The 17,512-nt window shown below is 41.1% G+C and overlaps 1 protein-coding gene across 1 annotated transcript in view; it reads left to right on the top strand.

Moving 5' to 3' along the window:
* The window catches only part of FARP1 (FERM, ARH/RhoGEF and pleckstrin domain protein 1), a 166,628-nt gene that overhangs the window by 11,243 nt on the left and 137,873 nt on the right, over positions 1-17,512 (top strand). Inside the window, exons 2-3 of the mRNA XM_018564646.1 lie at positions 811-822; positions 16,079-16,275. Of these exons, the coding sequence (XP_018420148.1) occupies positions 16,105-16,275 (171 nt within the window). The 5' untranslated portion in view covers positions 811-822; positions 16,079-16,104. The remainder of the gene's footprint in view (positions 1-810; positions 823-16,078; positions 16,276-17,512) is intronic.

Below are 17,512 nucleotides of genomic sequence, written 5' to 3'. Positions count from 1 at the left end.
GGGGGGGGGGATATGCAGCTTTGCCCTAGGCAAGGCAGCATCGCCGCCCTCAGCGAATCTGTCGCTCCAGGCAAACGCCTTGTTTGCCTCGCGGCAGATACGCCCCTGCCTACACCTATAGATTGGCCATACACCTTACAATTATCTGCAGATTTTCTATGGTCCGATGGAAAAAGTGCAACAGATTCCTCCATCTACTCTAAACTGTGTGGATGAAGAAATCTCCCACTGGGCCAAGCTTCAGTATCTTGCTAGTCGTCCTCACTGGGTCTCTAAATACCTGAACATTGCCTGCATCCAATCAGATTGTTCAGGTATTTTGACGGCATTAGTATTGGGTTTTTAGACTGTGTGCTGTCATATTTGTGGTCTTTGGTTTGGTGGACTTTACTTGGTAAGTTTTAAAATCCACACTTACCATGGGAAAAAAAATTGGTTCATGTTATATTTGGAGCAATATGAGTTCTGATATCTCTACAGCTGTGAACGTTCTATTGGTATGTTGACAAATCAATGACTTGTCTTGATTACTGATGTGTGAAAGGGAGGCATGAAATGTGGCATTCCAGTGATCATACATAATGGGGTTTTGTCATTATGATCTATACCTATCAGCCAAGGCTCCCATTCATTGCTGGAAAGTGACTCATGGAAGTTGCAGCGTACTCACCTCACATGGCAAAGCACAGGCTTGTTCTGCTTTAGAAGTACATTTGCTCCAGGGATCTGAAAATGGTGGCCGCAATCACTAATTTGGAACCTTGCTTGTGGCTTCATTTTATACCACTATGCAAGCAGGCACAACTTACATGAGAGTGGAGAGTGTGCTCTGAACCTATAGGAGCAGTGCAGCATCATTGCCGCACAGCACAATTAATTAGGTGGATTTCACTGGCAGGTTCAACAGGTATTTGAAGGGGAGGGAGACACTTTGCAGGTAGACTGAGCAAGTTTCGTATGAACGAAATTGATTTTGAAATGTTTGTTTGACTTTCTAATAGTTTCAGGGGTGTGGTTAAAATTACTTGTCCAAGGGCTAAAGTGGGGACCAAAAATAGTTATAATGAAAACTAGGGATACGAGCGAAATTCAAAATGCATAGGGCAGGACTGCGCTAGACAGCAGTACCGATTTCAGATAGTACACCCAAAGGTGGAGGGGAAGGACTGTTTGTCGAAAGGTGAGTATAGAGGGGGGAGAGTTCTGTTGCCTGGCTAACACAATATGGCACACAGTGGAATGGCGGCAGCACTCACACAATGACCTACAAGTGCGTTTTTTTTGCAGGCAGATGGAGAGGGGGTTTTTTTTACTCTATCACTTTTTTATTTTTTAGGTTTTTATGTATTTTTTACAACTTTTTTTAATGTAATTTTTATTTTATTTTTTCCACTTAATGTTATTCATATTACATAGGGGCTTATAATCCCCTATGTGATAATTTGGGGGTGACAGGTTCTCTTTATGGAACCTGCCCTCCTACACAGAACAGATGTTCTGTGCAGTTCCTGACGGGTGACGCTGTGATTACAGTGCCACAGTCTCACTGATCACACAGAGTAAAGCAAAGAATGGACGTTCTTTGCCCTGCTTTACACTCTCTATGATGAGCTGTGGTCTTGGGTCCCCCAGAAAAGCGGGGGACCCCGAAAACAGGGGCAGAAAAGACCGCCGTTGCTTGATTGGAACAAGTGATCTGACGAGATCACTTGTATAAAAACGAGCGGCAGCTCCACGGTGTACATTTAGCTCTTCTTGTTCGAAGCAGGGCTAAATGTTACAACAACAAAAGAAATACTCGCCCGGCGCCTGAAATTGCATGTCCCGGGCGTCGGGCGATAGGAATTCCACACCCCTGAGTTAATGGGGTCAAATAGATCAATTTCAATTGCAGTGGCGAGAAACGTCGAAGATGCATGTTGGAAATGTTTTCGATCAAACAAAAATCTGACAGTAAATATTTATTTTTCCTTCAGGAAACTCCGTTCCACAAGCGAATGTTAAATCAAAACAAAAAGCAAACAACATTTTGAACAACATTCATCAAGTCTCTGATGGCATTATGAAATATTCTGGCGATATTTTTTAAACAAACGTTTATTTGAAAATCTACCAGCGTATATCCAACTGAAGAGAAAGCTGTAAGTGCAGATGTACTGATAATTAAGTGCTGCAGCCAATATTTTTTAATGGGAGGCCTTAGTTCCAATTTAAAGGGTGAAGAAACTTACCCACTGAGTTTACTTACCCTTTTGCCCCCCCCCCCTGCAAATCGCTATGCTCAGCTAGATCTTGTTTCAAGGCCCATGGCTTTTACATCCCTCCAACGGCTTCATGACCATAAGCTTTGTATGTGGATGGTAGATGGATATAAGCCTATGTCAGAATCAAGAAGCAGATGGAGAGATGTAATTAATACCTTAGGGTTTGGAGGAAGATCTAGGTAAGTATAGCAAACTGGAGGGGGGAAAGGGAGGGTAAGGGGAGACAATCAAGGTCAGGAAATGTTATAAGCTGGCACAATAACCATTACGAATGAAAGGAGAAAAATCCCCATGCCACATTTCAGCCCAGAGAAAGTATCTGGGTACAATGCTCTATGCACACACTGTATAGAAGGAAACTTTGTATCTACTAAATGGTAACATGAATGAAGCCCAGAGAAAGTATCTGGGTACAATGCTCTATGCACACACTGTATAGAAGGAAACTTTGTATCCACTAAATGGCGACATTGAAGTGGTCACTGGATAAAGGGAGTAAACAGGAGAAACGGAGGCAGAGTATATAAAGAAATGTCCACAACGCGGGAGGGGTAAGGGAGTCATACACCCACTATCGGGGTACTTTATGTGCTTCAGGGGCTTTGTCTCTTCCACACCACTGATTATTCCCCATTGACAGGGTAGGGACGAAAGTGGCATTGGGAGGTGCAGACTCGTGTGTAAATTTAAAGAAAATCAATGCTTTCTATGCATATTTGTAATTGTACATGTTCATTTAGGCATATTTACTCCCTACAAACAGACAAGCTCTACTTTCTTAGCTTTCTGGATTGCCATAATACATGTGCTTTACTGCTCCCTCTCACAATTCAAGTCTGTAAGGCATGCGGTCTTTGATATCTTAATATGAACTCTGGACAAGACTCCTGTAACAGTAAGGAAAGACTAGAACCTCTGTGAAGTATTTATCACCTTCTAGAAGACTCACTCTCGCTTATATTCCTGGCGACAGAAGTCCAGTCACAGAAGTAAAGGGAACACTAGTCTGTGTTGACGTGTGTTTCAGTGCTTCATTTTGGAAGGACCTCATTTGAATTAATTCAAATTGCAAAATTCTAGTTCCCAGGATGCAGCCTGTAGGACTTTTGTACATTGGTGGAAACAATCCTCCATTGATTTCAATGACCTCTCTTAAATAAATGCTGCTCTGACATTTAAAAGTGTGTTTCTTGCAGAATCGGCTGGTCTCCTGAGTGCTGGCCGTGACATCCTTTTTTTAGGGTGGCTCCTTTCCCTTGCAGGATTCTACCGACCTAACCTTGTGTGTGCTATTACTGTGCAACACAAGCCACTCCCCTGCTCCTCCCTCTCCCAAGCTAGTAGATGGACAGCTTCTGGAGCTGCTGCTCTGTCCCTTGTGATCTTGTACTGGACAGGAAGTTCAGGGTAGCAGAGCTCAGAGACTTGGAGACAGCCATTCAGAAACATGACGGCTGTAAGTGCTCGGGCAAACCATTTAAAGAAATGCTTTGCTTGGCATTGTAGATTCGTTATTAAAAAAGTTTGAGTTTAATTCCATATATTAAAAAATCTATTAAAATACATGGGAATGCACCCAGTGTGAAGAAACCCCATTGTGTGTCTAACTCAAAACTACTAACGGCAGAAAAGGTGTGAAGATTTTTTTTTTCAAATAAAAAGCCCTTAATAAATAAACACGAGCAGCAGTTAACTCTACATTTGGCTATCTTTGGCACTATCATGTTTAATTTGGATTCAGTATTTAAACATAATGGCCAACTGGTCACCTCCCTCTGGTCCCTAATGTAAACTCTGCTTACCAAAGCTCATATGTTATGCAGACAACACCCTGTAACAGATCAGTGTGCCACTAGCCTAGCATTGTGCTTTTTGTTATATGAGAGTATACTTAAGCCGTCAACATTTACCAAAGCAGTTTTAAAGTTTTTTTAAACTTAACAATAATTATATTTGAATGTATATTTGTCCACGGATACCGTATGTTATTGCCTTATAATCTTGTTTTATTGTCTGCTCTGCGCTTTAATAGTTGAGTAATAATTTTTATGTAAAAGTAATGCCGAAACATGATTACAGCACATCCAGTATATACACTAAGTGTTACATCATTATTCTTATTTGTACTCACCCCTACCGAAGCCACACAACACACAGCAAGTTTTGGCTGCATGACAGTCTGTGTCAACGGTTTATAGGTGCTGTAATGCAGTAGGATTTGAGCCCCCTGTCCACCCTCAACCTTTTCTTTTCAACCTATTGGAATTAAGAAAGTAGAAAAATGTTTTGTGTATATACAGAAACTTGAATAATTAGAATATCGTGCAAAGTTCATTTATTTCACTAATGCAACTTAAAAGGTGAAACTAATATATGAGATAGACTCATTACATGCAAAGCAAGATAATTCAAGCCGTGATTTGTCATAATTGTGATGATTATGGCTTACAGCTCATGAAAACCCCAAGAACCCCAAATCCACAACCTCAGAAACTGAGAATATTACATGCAATCAATAAAACAAGGATTGTACATAGAACAATATCGGACCTCTGAAAAGTACAAGCATGCATATGTACTCAGTACTTGGTTTGGGCCCCTTTTGCAGCACTTACTGCAATTACTTTTGCACGATATTCTAATTATTCGAGTTTCACCTGTATGTAAGCTAAGGTTACCCAGACCCATATATTCCTTCACAGAGGGTACGAGGTTGCCACGAACCAACATGCCTCATAGATTTCTCAATCCTCTAGCCATAATGACAGGCTTCAGACCTACTATTTAGGCTACCACCATGTTGGTAAAAAAAAAATACATGCCAGTGGTTTTTGAGAAATGTGCACAGGATATGGAATTAAAATCCATTTCTGGTAACCATTCTTTTTACTTTTTTGTTCTGGTTTCTTTGCAGGTGTTGATCACATTCAGCGTGAATGGTCCTACTGAATATTAAATCTCATCCATGTACATCTATGGGGATAACTTAAATGCTTAGATTTCTGCAGTGCAAGGTTATTCACATAGGTGTACCTGAAAGGGATATAGGGGGGCTCATTGTCATGGCCCCTGCCTCCCCCAAGTTAAAGTGACACTAAACTCAGGAGTTAAATCTTAAAAATGCATCCAAGTACCTTAACTATTCACAAACATGTATCTCATTTGTGTATCACTCGGCTGTAGATCCTCAAATCATCTCTGAATTGGTGCTGACACTGTCCTTCCTTCTGGAGGGTGGCTACTTTTGTTCCCCATGGTCCCTGTGTGTGTTGTAAAGTAGCCACCACTCCAAACTCACTGCTGTGATGGACTATAATTTCAGTACAAATGAGTAAACTAAACATGAGATTGTAGTCTATCACAGGAGCGAGCTTGGAGCAGTGACTACTTTAAAACCCACAGGGACCATGGGAGCAAAAGTAGCCACCCTCCTGAAGGAAGGACAGTGTCAGCATGAATTCAGTGATGATTTGAGGATCTACAGTTGAGTGATACACAAATAAGATGTATTTTTGTTAATAGTTAAGGTACCTGGATGTATTTTTAAGATTGAACTGAGTTTAGTGTCACTTTATTGTTTAATACAAAGTGGCATTTTGCCGTCCCGGAGTACGGTCATGTGGGTAAAGGGGATGTGCTTAGCCCTTTACAAATACTCTCAGAAAGCTGATATCTGAATTTGGGGCCATACAGCAGTACATTGAAGTGACAGGGAAGCACATTGGAGCTGGCTACCTGCTTCCAAATTACTTTAATAACATCTGTAATTGTGGGTTTACCAGACCAGGAATACAGGGGAAATCTTCTTCCAATGCAGTCGTGGGTTCCAGTGACACCTGTCCAAGGGGGGGATTTTCAAACTTTGGAGAGATATATTTTTCTTCATGTTGTCTACAGGGCAGGAAGTAAAGGTAAATCTCCCCAATGGGACACCAATTGAGAAAGCAATCTGACAAAGTTTTTTTTTTTTAACCTTTACCTGTTCTAGCTATTCTATCTAAAATAATATTAAATAATGTTGGCTCTAGATCTACCTAAATTCAGCTGGCATTAGATGCATTTTATATTGCATGTGACTTGGCAACTCAGCATAATTGAGGCACATTTCTAATGGTTTTAATTTGGCAGTGCTGCTCCTTTTTACCTCCAGTTCTTTAAAATGTGTGCCTTTGTATTTTCTGTAAGGTCCAGGTTTTATGGTTCTGATTCATTAGCCTAGACATCTTTCTTCTATTAAGGTGGCCATACACTTTACAACCATCTCAAGACCTTAGTCTTGCGATGGTTGTAAAGTAATTTAAAAAACGTACGATCTGCCCATCTTGGACAGGCAGATCGTACTTGCGATCATCGCAATGCTGAACGGGCAGTGTGCGGCATTTGTCTCCCGAGCATCATTCAAACCAACCGAAAATCGTACAATTTTCGGCTGGTTTTCTAGCATGCTCCTTAGACAAAAGATGTGCGACCGTACAGTAGAAACGGTCGCACGTCTTCATTCACACTGCTCGATTCTTGTACGATCGCGGGATTTCCCGCGATTCTCATACGAGAATCGTGCAGTGTATGGGCACCTTTAGTGTGCATGTTTAATTGTAAGCAATATGGTTCTGGTTAGTGTATACTCTTGTTAGTTTTCACAATGTATTTCAGATTAGCTATGTTAATTATACAAGATTTTAATTCTTGTTTCTTATTTTTTTTCTTTGTTCTTAAAGTATAGATCATAATTGTATTTATTGAATGGATAGGTACATACCATATTTATGTCTGTGCTCCCCAACTCAATAGCTCCTGTTCCTTCCAAGGACATGTAATGGAGTGGACACACATTTGTTTTGCATAGAAGGAGGAAACTCTGCCAAGTGTTTATTTTCCCACTGGGGGAGATTCACCCCTTTTTTGTCCTGGTAACCATTGTCACCAAGACAGAAAGTAAGGAGAAATTTTAAATGTTTTAGTTGACAGAGTAAAAGGTGGAGAGATTTAAAAAAAAAAAAAAAGTTTATTCATTTTTAATATTTTTTTAAAAGATAATTTTTAAAATGGCATAAACATCATAGAACAGCTCTTGAGAGTAGCTGAAGGGCAATTACCGAGGTAATGATTCCAAGATGCAATCAGAGGTATAAATGGCATTACCAGTCAGTTCTATCACAGATGTTACAATAGAGGGATTAGAAAGTCACATAGGGACTACAAGGCCCTCCCGGTCTGGGAAAAATCTTGTAATAGTGACAACTGTCAAATTGCCATCTCTTCGGGGACATTTTCATGTTTTTCTGAGTAAACTGTCGTGTATATGAAGTAAGTGTTGGTTGGACTGATGTCTGTCATGTTTTTTTTTTCTGCCCTTCAAGGAGAAGACCTGTGCAATTGTTAGTCTGACCAGCTGCTGCCAAATAATTTAATATTTCTTATTCCACTTCGATGTTTGTGCTTCGGGTTTTGTGCCTCACTAAAGTGTTGTCATGGCAACCTGGCTTTTCTTCTAGCATTGCACCCGCTGTCAGCTATATAGTGGCCTGATCAGTGATGCTATCTGATAGTTCAGGACTTGTTTTTCTACCCTTGCATACTAACTGTGCCCAGCCCTTTCATTTTCCATTGGAAAGTCCAGATTTGCTGCTTTGGGTAAACTCTCCCACAATACAATTGCAGGTCATTGCTGCTTTTCCTCTTTGTTAGACATTTAGTCTTTAGGCAGCGTTTGTACTTGTGTGTTACTTGAGTTGAAATAAGTGACCCTGTATGAAATAATGTACTCTTGGGTATGGATTTATTATGGTATGCCTCTGTGACTGTACTAACATCTGTTGTATACTTTGGGAGCCTCCATCTTTCCATTCCTGGGGAGAATTTCCTCGGTCTTGCAATACTGTAACAAGCTTCCTCTATTATTTTTTTTAGCAGGCATACATTGTTTTTGTTTAAATGATATTAAAGCTTCAGTTTAAAAAAAATAAAAATAAATTTGCTACAAGGAGGGCCCCCCTTTGTCTAAAACTGTTGCCGTTTTTCTTTAAAAGTTTTCAATTTCTTGTTTTCAAGTGGGCCCCCGCAGCGCTCCCCACCCCGTGCCCCCTGCACGTGTGCCTCCATCAGCTAAGTGGCTGCTATTGAGGCACCCGGGCCTGCAGTGGCTGTATGTGTCCATAGATACATAGCCCTGTGCCAGGCCACGCCCCTCCCCACCAAAGAGTTTGATTGATGGCAGAAGGAGCCTATGGCTCCTCTGCCATCAGTATCCTCCCCACCCACAACCAGGAAGTTTGGGGAACAAAGGATCACTTCGAGACCGGCGGCAAGGACAAGCGTCACTGACAGGTATGTGTGGAAGGCAGGGGGGTAAGTGGTCGTTTTTTACCCTAATTCAGAGAATGCATTAAGGTAAAAAAAAATGCCCATACCTTAATACTACTTTAAACTGGTTATACGCTGAGTGAATTTCAGACAATTCATAATAAACTGGCCGAAATGTTCTCAGTTGGCTATCCGTCAGCTCCTGCCCAATTTCTGAAAGGAAAACAAGTGCTCACTGTCCTGTGTAGCTGAAGATGCTATGGGGTAATTCCTACTCAAAATTCATAGCAGAAGCAAATGTGTTGTTCTTGAGCAGCTCAGCTCTCCCTGCTTCTCCCTTCCAGAGCTTCTACTCTGTGTCTACATTAGAAGGCTGCCAGCACACTGCTGGGAGGGGGCAGCAGCATTTATGATTGTTTTATTCCATGCTTAGCAACAGATTTCCTTTTCACAAATCCAGCCACTCATCATTCTGCCTCTGTTACTGCATATATTCTGCTTTGTGCCACACAAACAAATGCGGTTGCTAGAGTACCATTATAGTGTAACCCATCCTCAGTGTATGTGTAATTACTTACATGAACAATAAATACTATTCTATTCCTCCGAAATCTATGGCTACAAGTTTCATTTATTATAAATAGCATGTGAATAAATCAAATGCAAATGAGATGAAAACAGTTTGTGTAGAGTAAAACATGAATGCTTCATTACCAAACTTTGCAGCTAAGCATTTAGAGTACAATTATCATAATCGCTTTTACTAAATGCTTTTGGTGTACAGGCATTTGCATCTGTAGGAAAAATATGCCAATTTAATATCCATTGATTGCATCTACACAGCCTCTGGATGAAATTCCTGCGTGCCTGCAACTGCAGCCTACATATAAAGAAGGTCTGTGTAAAAGTATTTACCCTCAACTGCTTCGATCTAGGTTGCTGTGGATAATGAGGTGGTAGTTGCTGCATGACGCCAGCGACCCTCACCATGGTTTCACTGGGTTTACCACTGCTCATCACAACTTTTTATATAGAGACTTGACGGGACGGGAAATATGGGAACTACCATTGCTGAGGCAATCAGAGGTCACTAGAAATGACAGAGTTTGGCAGAAATCAATTTCCTGACCTCACACACCTTCTCCCTTCTTTATTTTTTAAGCCTTTTTGTATACTTGCTTAAGGAAGCTTGATGCAAATAGAGTAGCTTTAGCAAACCTTTTTTTGTGTTTATTAATGTACATCTAAAGTCTTTTGTATGGCTGTCTAAGCAAGTACTAAATCAAGGTTCTATGTGATGCACAACGCAAACCAAAATGTTCCCCATTTTCCCCAACTGTGCCAAATCTACCCTCATTTGTGTTTCACATTCTCCCCCTCCTAGACACTGCAGCTCACAGTGGGAGGGTTTTGGCAACAGTGGCAGAGCTAACAATCCAGAAAGCAGTTGGCAAGTCAAGGTGTGACCAGGTGATGAATGATAAGCTACAGGTTTGTGAATCATCTGTAACAATACTGATAGCCACACCTACTTGCATCATTGTTTTTACTTACTGAAGTATAAGCAAGCACAGCCTACATGAGTGGCCACTCTGCTCTGAATTCAGGAGCTGTGCAGCATTGTTGCCACATTACCACAGGAATCTGCATTAAGTAGTCTTCACTGGCAGGATCAACAGGTTTTGGAAGAAGCAGATGCTCTAATAGTTAAAGTGACATTAAACCCTCAGATTTTTTAACATAAAACAATACTGTAATGTGTGCCTTACTGTAAACTATGGTTGTTTCCCTTCTCTTTGCTGCTCTTCCTTTTAAATCTGTATCTCTTCTCATGCAGAACTTCTGTTTCTGTTCACTGGCAATGGGTGTAAGGGGGCCCTTCTCTACTGGCCAGCAATGGGTGTAAGCGGGCCCTTCTCTACTGGCCAGCAATGGGTGTAAGGGGGCCCTTCTCTACTGGCCAGCAATGCATGTATGAGTGCCCGTCACCACTGGCCAGCAATGCAATGGGGGCTTTCTCCGCTGGCTACAGGTGCAGGAAGGCCTTTCTCCACTGACCCCCAATGCCACAGAGGTCACACACTACTGGCCACAGTTGCAGGAGGGCTTTTGTCTGCTGGCCATGAATGCATGGGTGCTAGAATTTTCATAGCCTGTGTTTCTTTCCGACCATTAATACAAAAATAAACTTATTTTAGGTAATCATAAAATAAAGCTATCGAATACAGCAGGCGGTTTAAAAGAAAACGGTTTACTCTGGTTATCAAATACACAAAGTACACTATATTTTACAATGGGCTACAACAACTAATAGATAATAATCGATGAGAGACAGATTTTTTTTTCTAATGCAACCAATCGATTAGCTGAAAAAAATAATAATCGGACAACTAATAGATTATGAAAATAGTCATTAGCTGCAGCCCTATTCTACAACTTAAGCTGGCCATACACTGGTCAGAGTTTGGCCCCGTTGGGACCCCCATTTGACAACATTTTTTTTTTGGCAGAAGCTGGTATGAAACACCTTGGCCAAGCAGTGACCACAGCCAATCAGCTGCAGTCGCTGTTCCGGTATTATGACAGTGGCACACTCACCGCTATCAGAATACAATAGACCACCACAGGGCATTTCCTCATCCATACTTTTAAGTTTGGATGGGGCACTCGAGAGTTTGAACAAGATAAACCTCACAATGTATGGCTAAATTTACCAGGGCTGAAACAACTAATCTATTTTGTCGATAATGAGAATCGTTGTCAACGATTCTCAATATTGATTAGTTGATCTGCGCTCAGGCCTATCAGATCCCTGCTGTACCTTGACGGGATCGGAGGGAACACAGACACCTGCAGCTGGTACCCAGCAATTAGGAGAGCTCCTCCAAACCTCCACCCTGCCGCATTTGGCTCTGCAGCTCTCCTTCCGCTGAGAGCCTGTTCCATGTCTGTATTGGCAGTGAGGATTGGTAGGGACACGGACCACTGCAGCCAGCGGGGAGGAGAGATCATTGGCTGTGCCTGCCAGGAAGAGTCAGGATGGGGAGAGGAGGACTGGTAAATATGTGAAATATTTACCGATCCTTCCCTGTGAAGAACAAACACCAAGTGATCAGTACTGATGCTTGTAAATAACAGGACATAGTATTCAGGTACTGTGTCTCCGATTCTGAATGAACAGGAAGTGCTCTACATCACTTCCTGTTCATTCATGATTGTGGACATAGTAAACAGGTACTATCTCTGTACTGAGTGCTTCCTGTTCATTGAGTGCTGGGGCTGCAGAAAAAAAGGACTCTGTGTCCTCAATCTCTTATTTACACCATTTTCCCCAAAGCCCCTAACAGAAAAGTTAAAAAAGTGGGAAAAAGTCATTTTTGGTTTTGGCCTGACAAATTCTGCTGCGGGAGGTGCATTGTGGTTCCACAAACTTCAATGGCACCCAAATGCACCTCCCACCTGCAGTGCAATCCTGCACTGGAACGCGTGGTACCTCAATGCCGTGCGTTCCAGTGCGGTGCGATTGCAGAAAATTGTGTATGCAGTTTTATTGTGAAGTAAACTTTGTAACACTGCATTTGTGTATTTTATTTTAAATACAAGATGGTATTTAATTTATTTTTAATCTGATTTAATTGAAAAAGTTATCGGCCAACTAATCGATTTATGAAAATAATCATGAATTGCAGCCCTAAAATGTACTTACGACTTACTTAGCATGCTATTGCACCAATAAATCTACCAATAGTTGTACATTTTTAGCAGGAGTTCCCCAGATACCTGAAAAATATTTAAGGAATTGCTCCATGGTAATATGGTTGGCTACATATGACATCTTTATTATTTGAAGAAAGTGATGTTTAAAGATCATCTTTTAGTTTGCAGGGATTATCCTATTCATGTAGAAGTGATTTGTATGTTGTGTATTCTGTTTGAGCTGGCTCATTTGCTGCAAGCCTCCAATTAATCTAAATTCAGTCATGTATGCATGTGCAGGGATATATTGGCAGAGATCCAGGAGGAGAACATTCAAGCGATTGTCTGTCTTATTTAGGACGGCTTGCCTCCGGAAATAAGTCAATGTTGTTCTGCATAGGTGTATTAATACCCAGAAGGAAAATTCTTCTTTTTTTTCTAGTATTGATATTGGCTGTAAACTGAAAAAGAGCACCCAATGTGGGGTCATTTTTTACTGTGCTAGTAAGAACCTGTGTAAATGTAAACCATTTACACAGATTCATAACAGGAAAAAAATGCTCTGTTCAAGTCAAATCTGTTCTACTCATTTTAAAATGTTTCATGCAAAGCACCTTAAATTGTTATTGATGTTATATAGAGCAGTCATCTCTCGGGAGCATACAAAGTAATAGACATGCCAAGGATGGGTAGTACAGATCAAACATAAAGAGGGGAAGTTATCAAAACTGGACCATACAAAAACCAATCAGCTTCTCGCTTTCGTTTTCAAAGCTTAACTGAAGAGGGAAGCCGATTGGTTGCCATGGGCAGCTGCTCCAGATTTTGCCTGCTCCAGTTTTGATAAATTTCCCTCAAAGTATTTTAAAGGCCAGTACATACAGTTGTTAAAGAAAATGTAGCAATCAGTAGAAACTAAATCCATATCGAAGAGAGATAAGAGACAAAGTAAGGGTCCATTCACACATGAGCAGTTTTCTATACAAATAAGCCCTAAACGTAAAAAACAATGCATTGCAATGTGCGTTGTTCAGACAATTGCAGAGGTGCGTCCCGCAAAATAGTACAAGAACAATGTTATGACGGATTCCGCAGGTTCTGGCTATAGTAATAGCCACAAACGTGCCAAATCTGCGCATATGTTAAGTTTGCACGGTTTGCCGTGTGAAAAATCGCGCGGAAAACGCTACTGCTATGTGTGAATGGAGGTGACTGTTTGACAAATAGTAGAGAGCGCTGCACTGCTGGATCAATGACTGGAGGGGTGAGTAAGAATGTACGTTTCACTGAAAAGGTGAGTTTTAAAGAGACCTTGTTACCCACTTTAATAAAATGCAAGTACGTAAAATCAAGTATTTTTAGTGCTTGCAGTGGTTTTCCTTTCCATAAAATGTTTTATTCACTTCCATTGTTTCTTTGAACTTGCTAGAGAATTCGACCAATCCAGGAAGAGCCAATTCCCTAGTCAATCCCTATCCTCCTTGCACATCATAGCCATCTCCTCTTCTGGAAGTTTCTAACTTCTTGTCTGTAATGTTGTTGAAATACATGGTGTGGTAACAGTCTGTAGGTTTCCAAGGATGGGTAGTACCCGGTGGCATGTATGGGAATTTAAAAAGAAGAGAAGATTCTGAAAAATGTTGGATGCAATATTGTGATGAACTGAGTAATGTTGAGTCTGAGTAACTGGCAGGTACAGGGGAATGGCACAGATTAGCTGCATTTGAGTAATATAGAGGGGAAGTACTAAGGTTTTCTCCAGTCATAACACCTCGGCATTTGGCTGAAGCAGGGGATACTGAACGCTGCTGTAGGTATCAATATTCTTAAATAGTCACTGTTATTAAAACGGTGGTATCTAGCAGCTACCGGTGCTAGATGCCACCATCTTGGATGTGATATCAGCAGCCCCAACAGACTCTGAACTTTGTAATGAAATGAATAGCACTGCAATGCACCTCCTGCAGCAGAATTTGTCAAGTCGAAAATGACTTTTTCCCCACCTTTTTCATCTTTTTTTTTTTTTTAATGGTATTGTAAGCACATGGCACTTGAATAGCTTCAGCCAGGGTATGGCAGCTGCCAGTGGCAAGATTCTGCAGACGGCAGCTGAATGTAAATACAGCAGGTAGTGGGCTGGTGCAATAGCCATCCTGCTATGGGCTATTTCAAATTGCAATAACTAATAGTAGGCTGGCTAGTGCACCCTCCCACTGCTTGCTGTGCCCTCCTCCCAGCATGGAGGGGATCCAACCAACTAATCAATAATGAGAATAGTTGACAACTATTTTCATTATTGATTAATCGATTAGTGGCAGATCTTCTGGCATTGATCTTATTCCACACTTTGTGTGAAAGAGAATGTCCCATGCTGGTCACTGCAGTGCCTCCAGTTGAGACCCCCTATGCCACTGTTCTGTCTAGCAGTGACTAGGGGACACTGTTCAACTCGAGTGTTGATCAGATCAATCTTGGGAGCTCTGGTATGAACCATGCAGGTATGTATAATGCTGCTTTCTTCTGAGGTTAGTGCTGATAAATCTTTATTTTACCATCCTAGACATATATGAAGCTAGCTGAGAAAATGTTTAAGTTGTTGGAATGGTTCTGAAACGTTTGAATGTAGTTCTATGAAAGCTGCACAGCTTGCTTTCTCGAATTACATCACTGGGTATACTATGTATGCAAGTTATTGTTTACAATGTTGTTTTTATATCCTGAATTACGAGTGTGAGCCCACATCTGGAGCCCACATGTATACCTATAATTTTGCTTCATACACACCCCTTCTTTGTTTTTGTAGTAGCAATGTAATTCATACTGCTTCACACTGGGTGACGGCGGAAACACATTTTTCTAGAAAACCTTTTTAGTCTCCTCTTTTCTGGGGTGTTTTTTTGTTGATGTAAATGCATCAGTTGCACAAAACGGAAATATGGTCCCTTTCACAAGGGCTGATCAGGAGGGGATCTGTGCACGGATGCTCTCCTGATCAGAACAGTACAGATGGAATGTCACCACTGTGACATCCGTGTACATCCAGTTTTTTCCTCCATCTTGTAATAGAGAAAAGAACTAAAACTACTGGACCCCATATGTGTCTATGGGGAGTCTGATGTAAATGGACATGTCTGTTTACATCAGATTGCCCCCGATCTGGCACGAGCAGGTCCGGCGAAATGGAACTCTGTTCTGTTTGTTTTTCCGGACCTGGCTGGAGTCGCGGGGTAACCATATGTAAACAGACGCATCCGGCATCTGAAAAACTGACAGGCGGACCTGATTGCTCCCGCCTGTGTTTAAGGGTCTTAAGTGAGTGAATAATCGATTTGAAGTATTAGAATGATTTAGTGCCTGATAAAAATTCATAACCAATACGAATTTTATTAAACTATCAAATCATATGGCTTAATTCTGTTCTTAAAGCCACAAGAAGAATACACTTAGAATTTGGTATTCTGTATTTTTATAATAAAATCTTTCAAATTGATCAAGTACTAGATTTTCTTGGATGTCCTGTCAGATCAGGAAGTGATTGGAAATCTCCCCAATAAGGGCTCTTATTGGGGAAAATGGTAATGTTTATGAATAAATGTTTTTAGGTGACACATGAGCAGAAAAAACTAACCAGTTGGGTTGCAGACTAAAATAGATCTAGGCTTCTAGATCACACGCGCTGCCACATTCAGCATGTTTTTTTAGTACGCAAATATATTTCTTGTGTAAAAAGAAAAAATAACTTTTTTCAGTTCTAATTGCAATACATTAAAGCGGTAGTTTAGTTACCAATTAATGTTGCATTGTTTTCTTTGCAGTGGAAATAGCTGTGGAATACTAGAGCATGGGGGAGATAGAGCAGCAACAGACAGCAGCCTCTCGATTAGGTGCTCCGGAGAGTGCTGGGATCAGCACCTTGGAACATGGGGCCAAGCCTCCTCTGTCGCCACAGGGCAAGTCCTTCCCCTTCAAGGTTCAAATGTTGGATGACGCACAAGAAACTATTGAAGTTCCGGTAAGTGTTTTCATGATCGTTTTTTTTTTCTTTTTCAGACTGTGTATTAACCAGAACAGTTAGCCAATTCATGTCATAAAAAATAAAGATCTTCAGTGAGACGCAATGCTTGCCGTCTTACTCTTTGACGCAGCTATTGAAAGCTTGCATGGGTAGGTACATTATGAAGTGTCCCAGGATAACTGAGTCCTGTAGTGCTCTATTAAGTTGATAATTGAGGATGCACACAAGATAAAAAAGAAATGCCCATTCCTCAGCATTGGCCCACAGCTATAACTGGTTGCTCCAATGGCCAATTATAAATTGTTGGGGGGAGGCTGGCCCAAACTCTGGACTGCAGGAGCTGCTTGTTCTTTGCATAATAGGGGAAGTGGGGCTCCAGGGGCACTGTATATGGTAACTACCTGTAGGTGCCCATTTACAATAGTTGCAGCTGATTCAGCTGCTTTAAATGTGGCCACGCAGTCACTTGAAGGTGAACATAGATATCTTAAGTAAATAGGGAGGGGGGAGGGTCTCACTGTTGCTTTTTTCAAGTGATTAAAGCATGAACTTTTACCCTTGTGTATTTTTGAAGTTGATGCAAAGTTTGCTGGCACCCAGGACCAGTTATATTTTGTAGGGCAGTAGTAGTAGTGTTTGGGCAAGAAATCCATCTAGGCTGATTATGTTTTGTGTGCTGGCACCCACAGACTTAGCCTGACATTGTGCAACACCTCTACTATGTGGATTATATAGCTGCTCATTAGTGCACAAACTTTTTGTGGTCAAGGAGATTTCCAGTTTTAAAAAAAATTGGACTTCTGATGCAAACACTTTGATATGGCTGTATAGTATGTGTCCAGATGTATCCCCTGCACTCCTTACAGTGTTTAGGACCATACAGTAAATGGTCACTATGTCACCCTGATGAAGGGACCCTGCGTGGCCCTGACACGACTTTTAAAATAAATACAAACAAGAATTTACAAGTATTCATCGAGTGCTGGTGATTTTCATTTTCATCAACACTTCCACATTCTGTCCACCTGATTTACAGGGTGAAATATTCAGTTTTACGGAGTGTGATGAGCAAATCGATGACATTCTATTACATATGCAAAGATGAAGTTCAATGTGATTAAACCTATTTTAGTTTATGCTGTGAACCCGGCACATTGTCCATGCAAGCCAATGCAACAGGTTCACTTTAATGCATTTAATGCATCTCTTCCCTGCATCATTATATATATATATA

Source organism: Nanorana parkeri, unplaced genomic scaffold (assembly GCF_000935625.1).
Source record: "Nanorana parkeri isolate BGI_ZX_2015 unplaced genomic scaffold, ASM93562v1 scaffold768, whole genome shotgun sequence".
In the NCBI taxonomy this organism is placed as follows: Eukaryota; Metazoa; Chordata; class Amphibia; order Anura; family Dicroglossidae; genus Nanorana; species Nanorana parkeri.
Note: the sequence above shows the minus strand (reverse complement) of the source record. Positions and strands in the feature narration are given on the sequence as shown.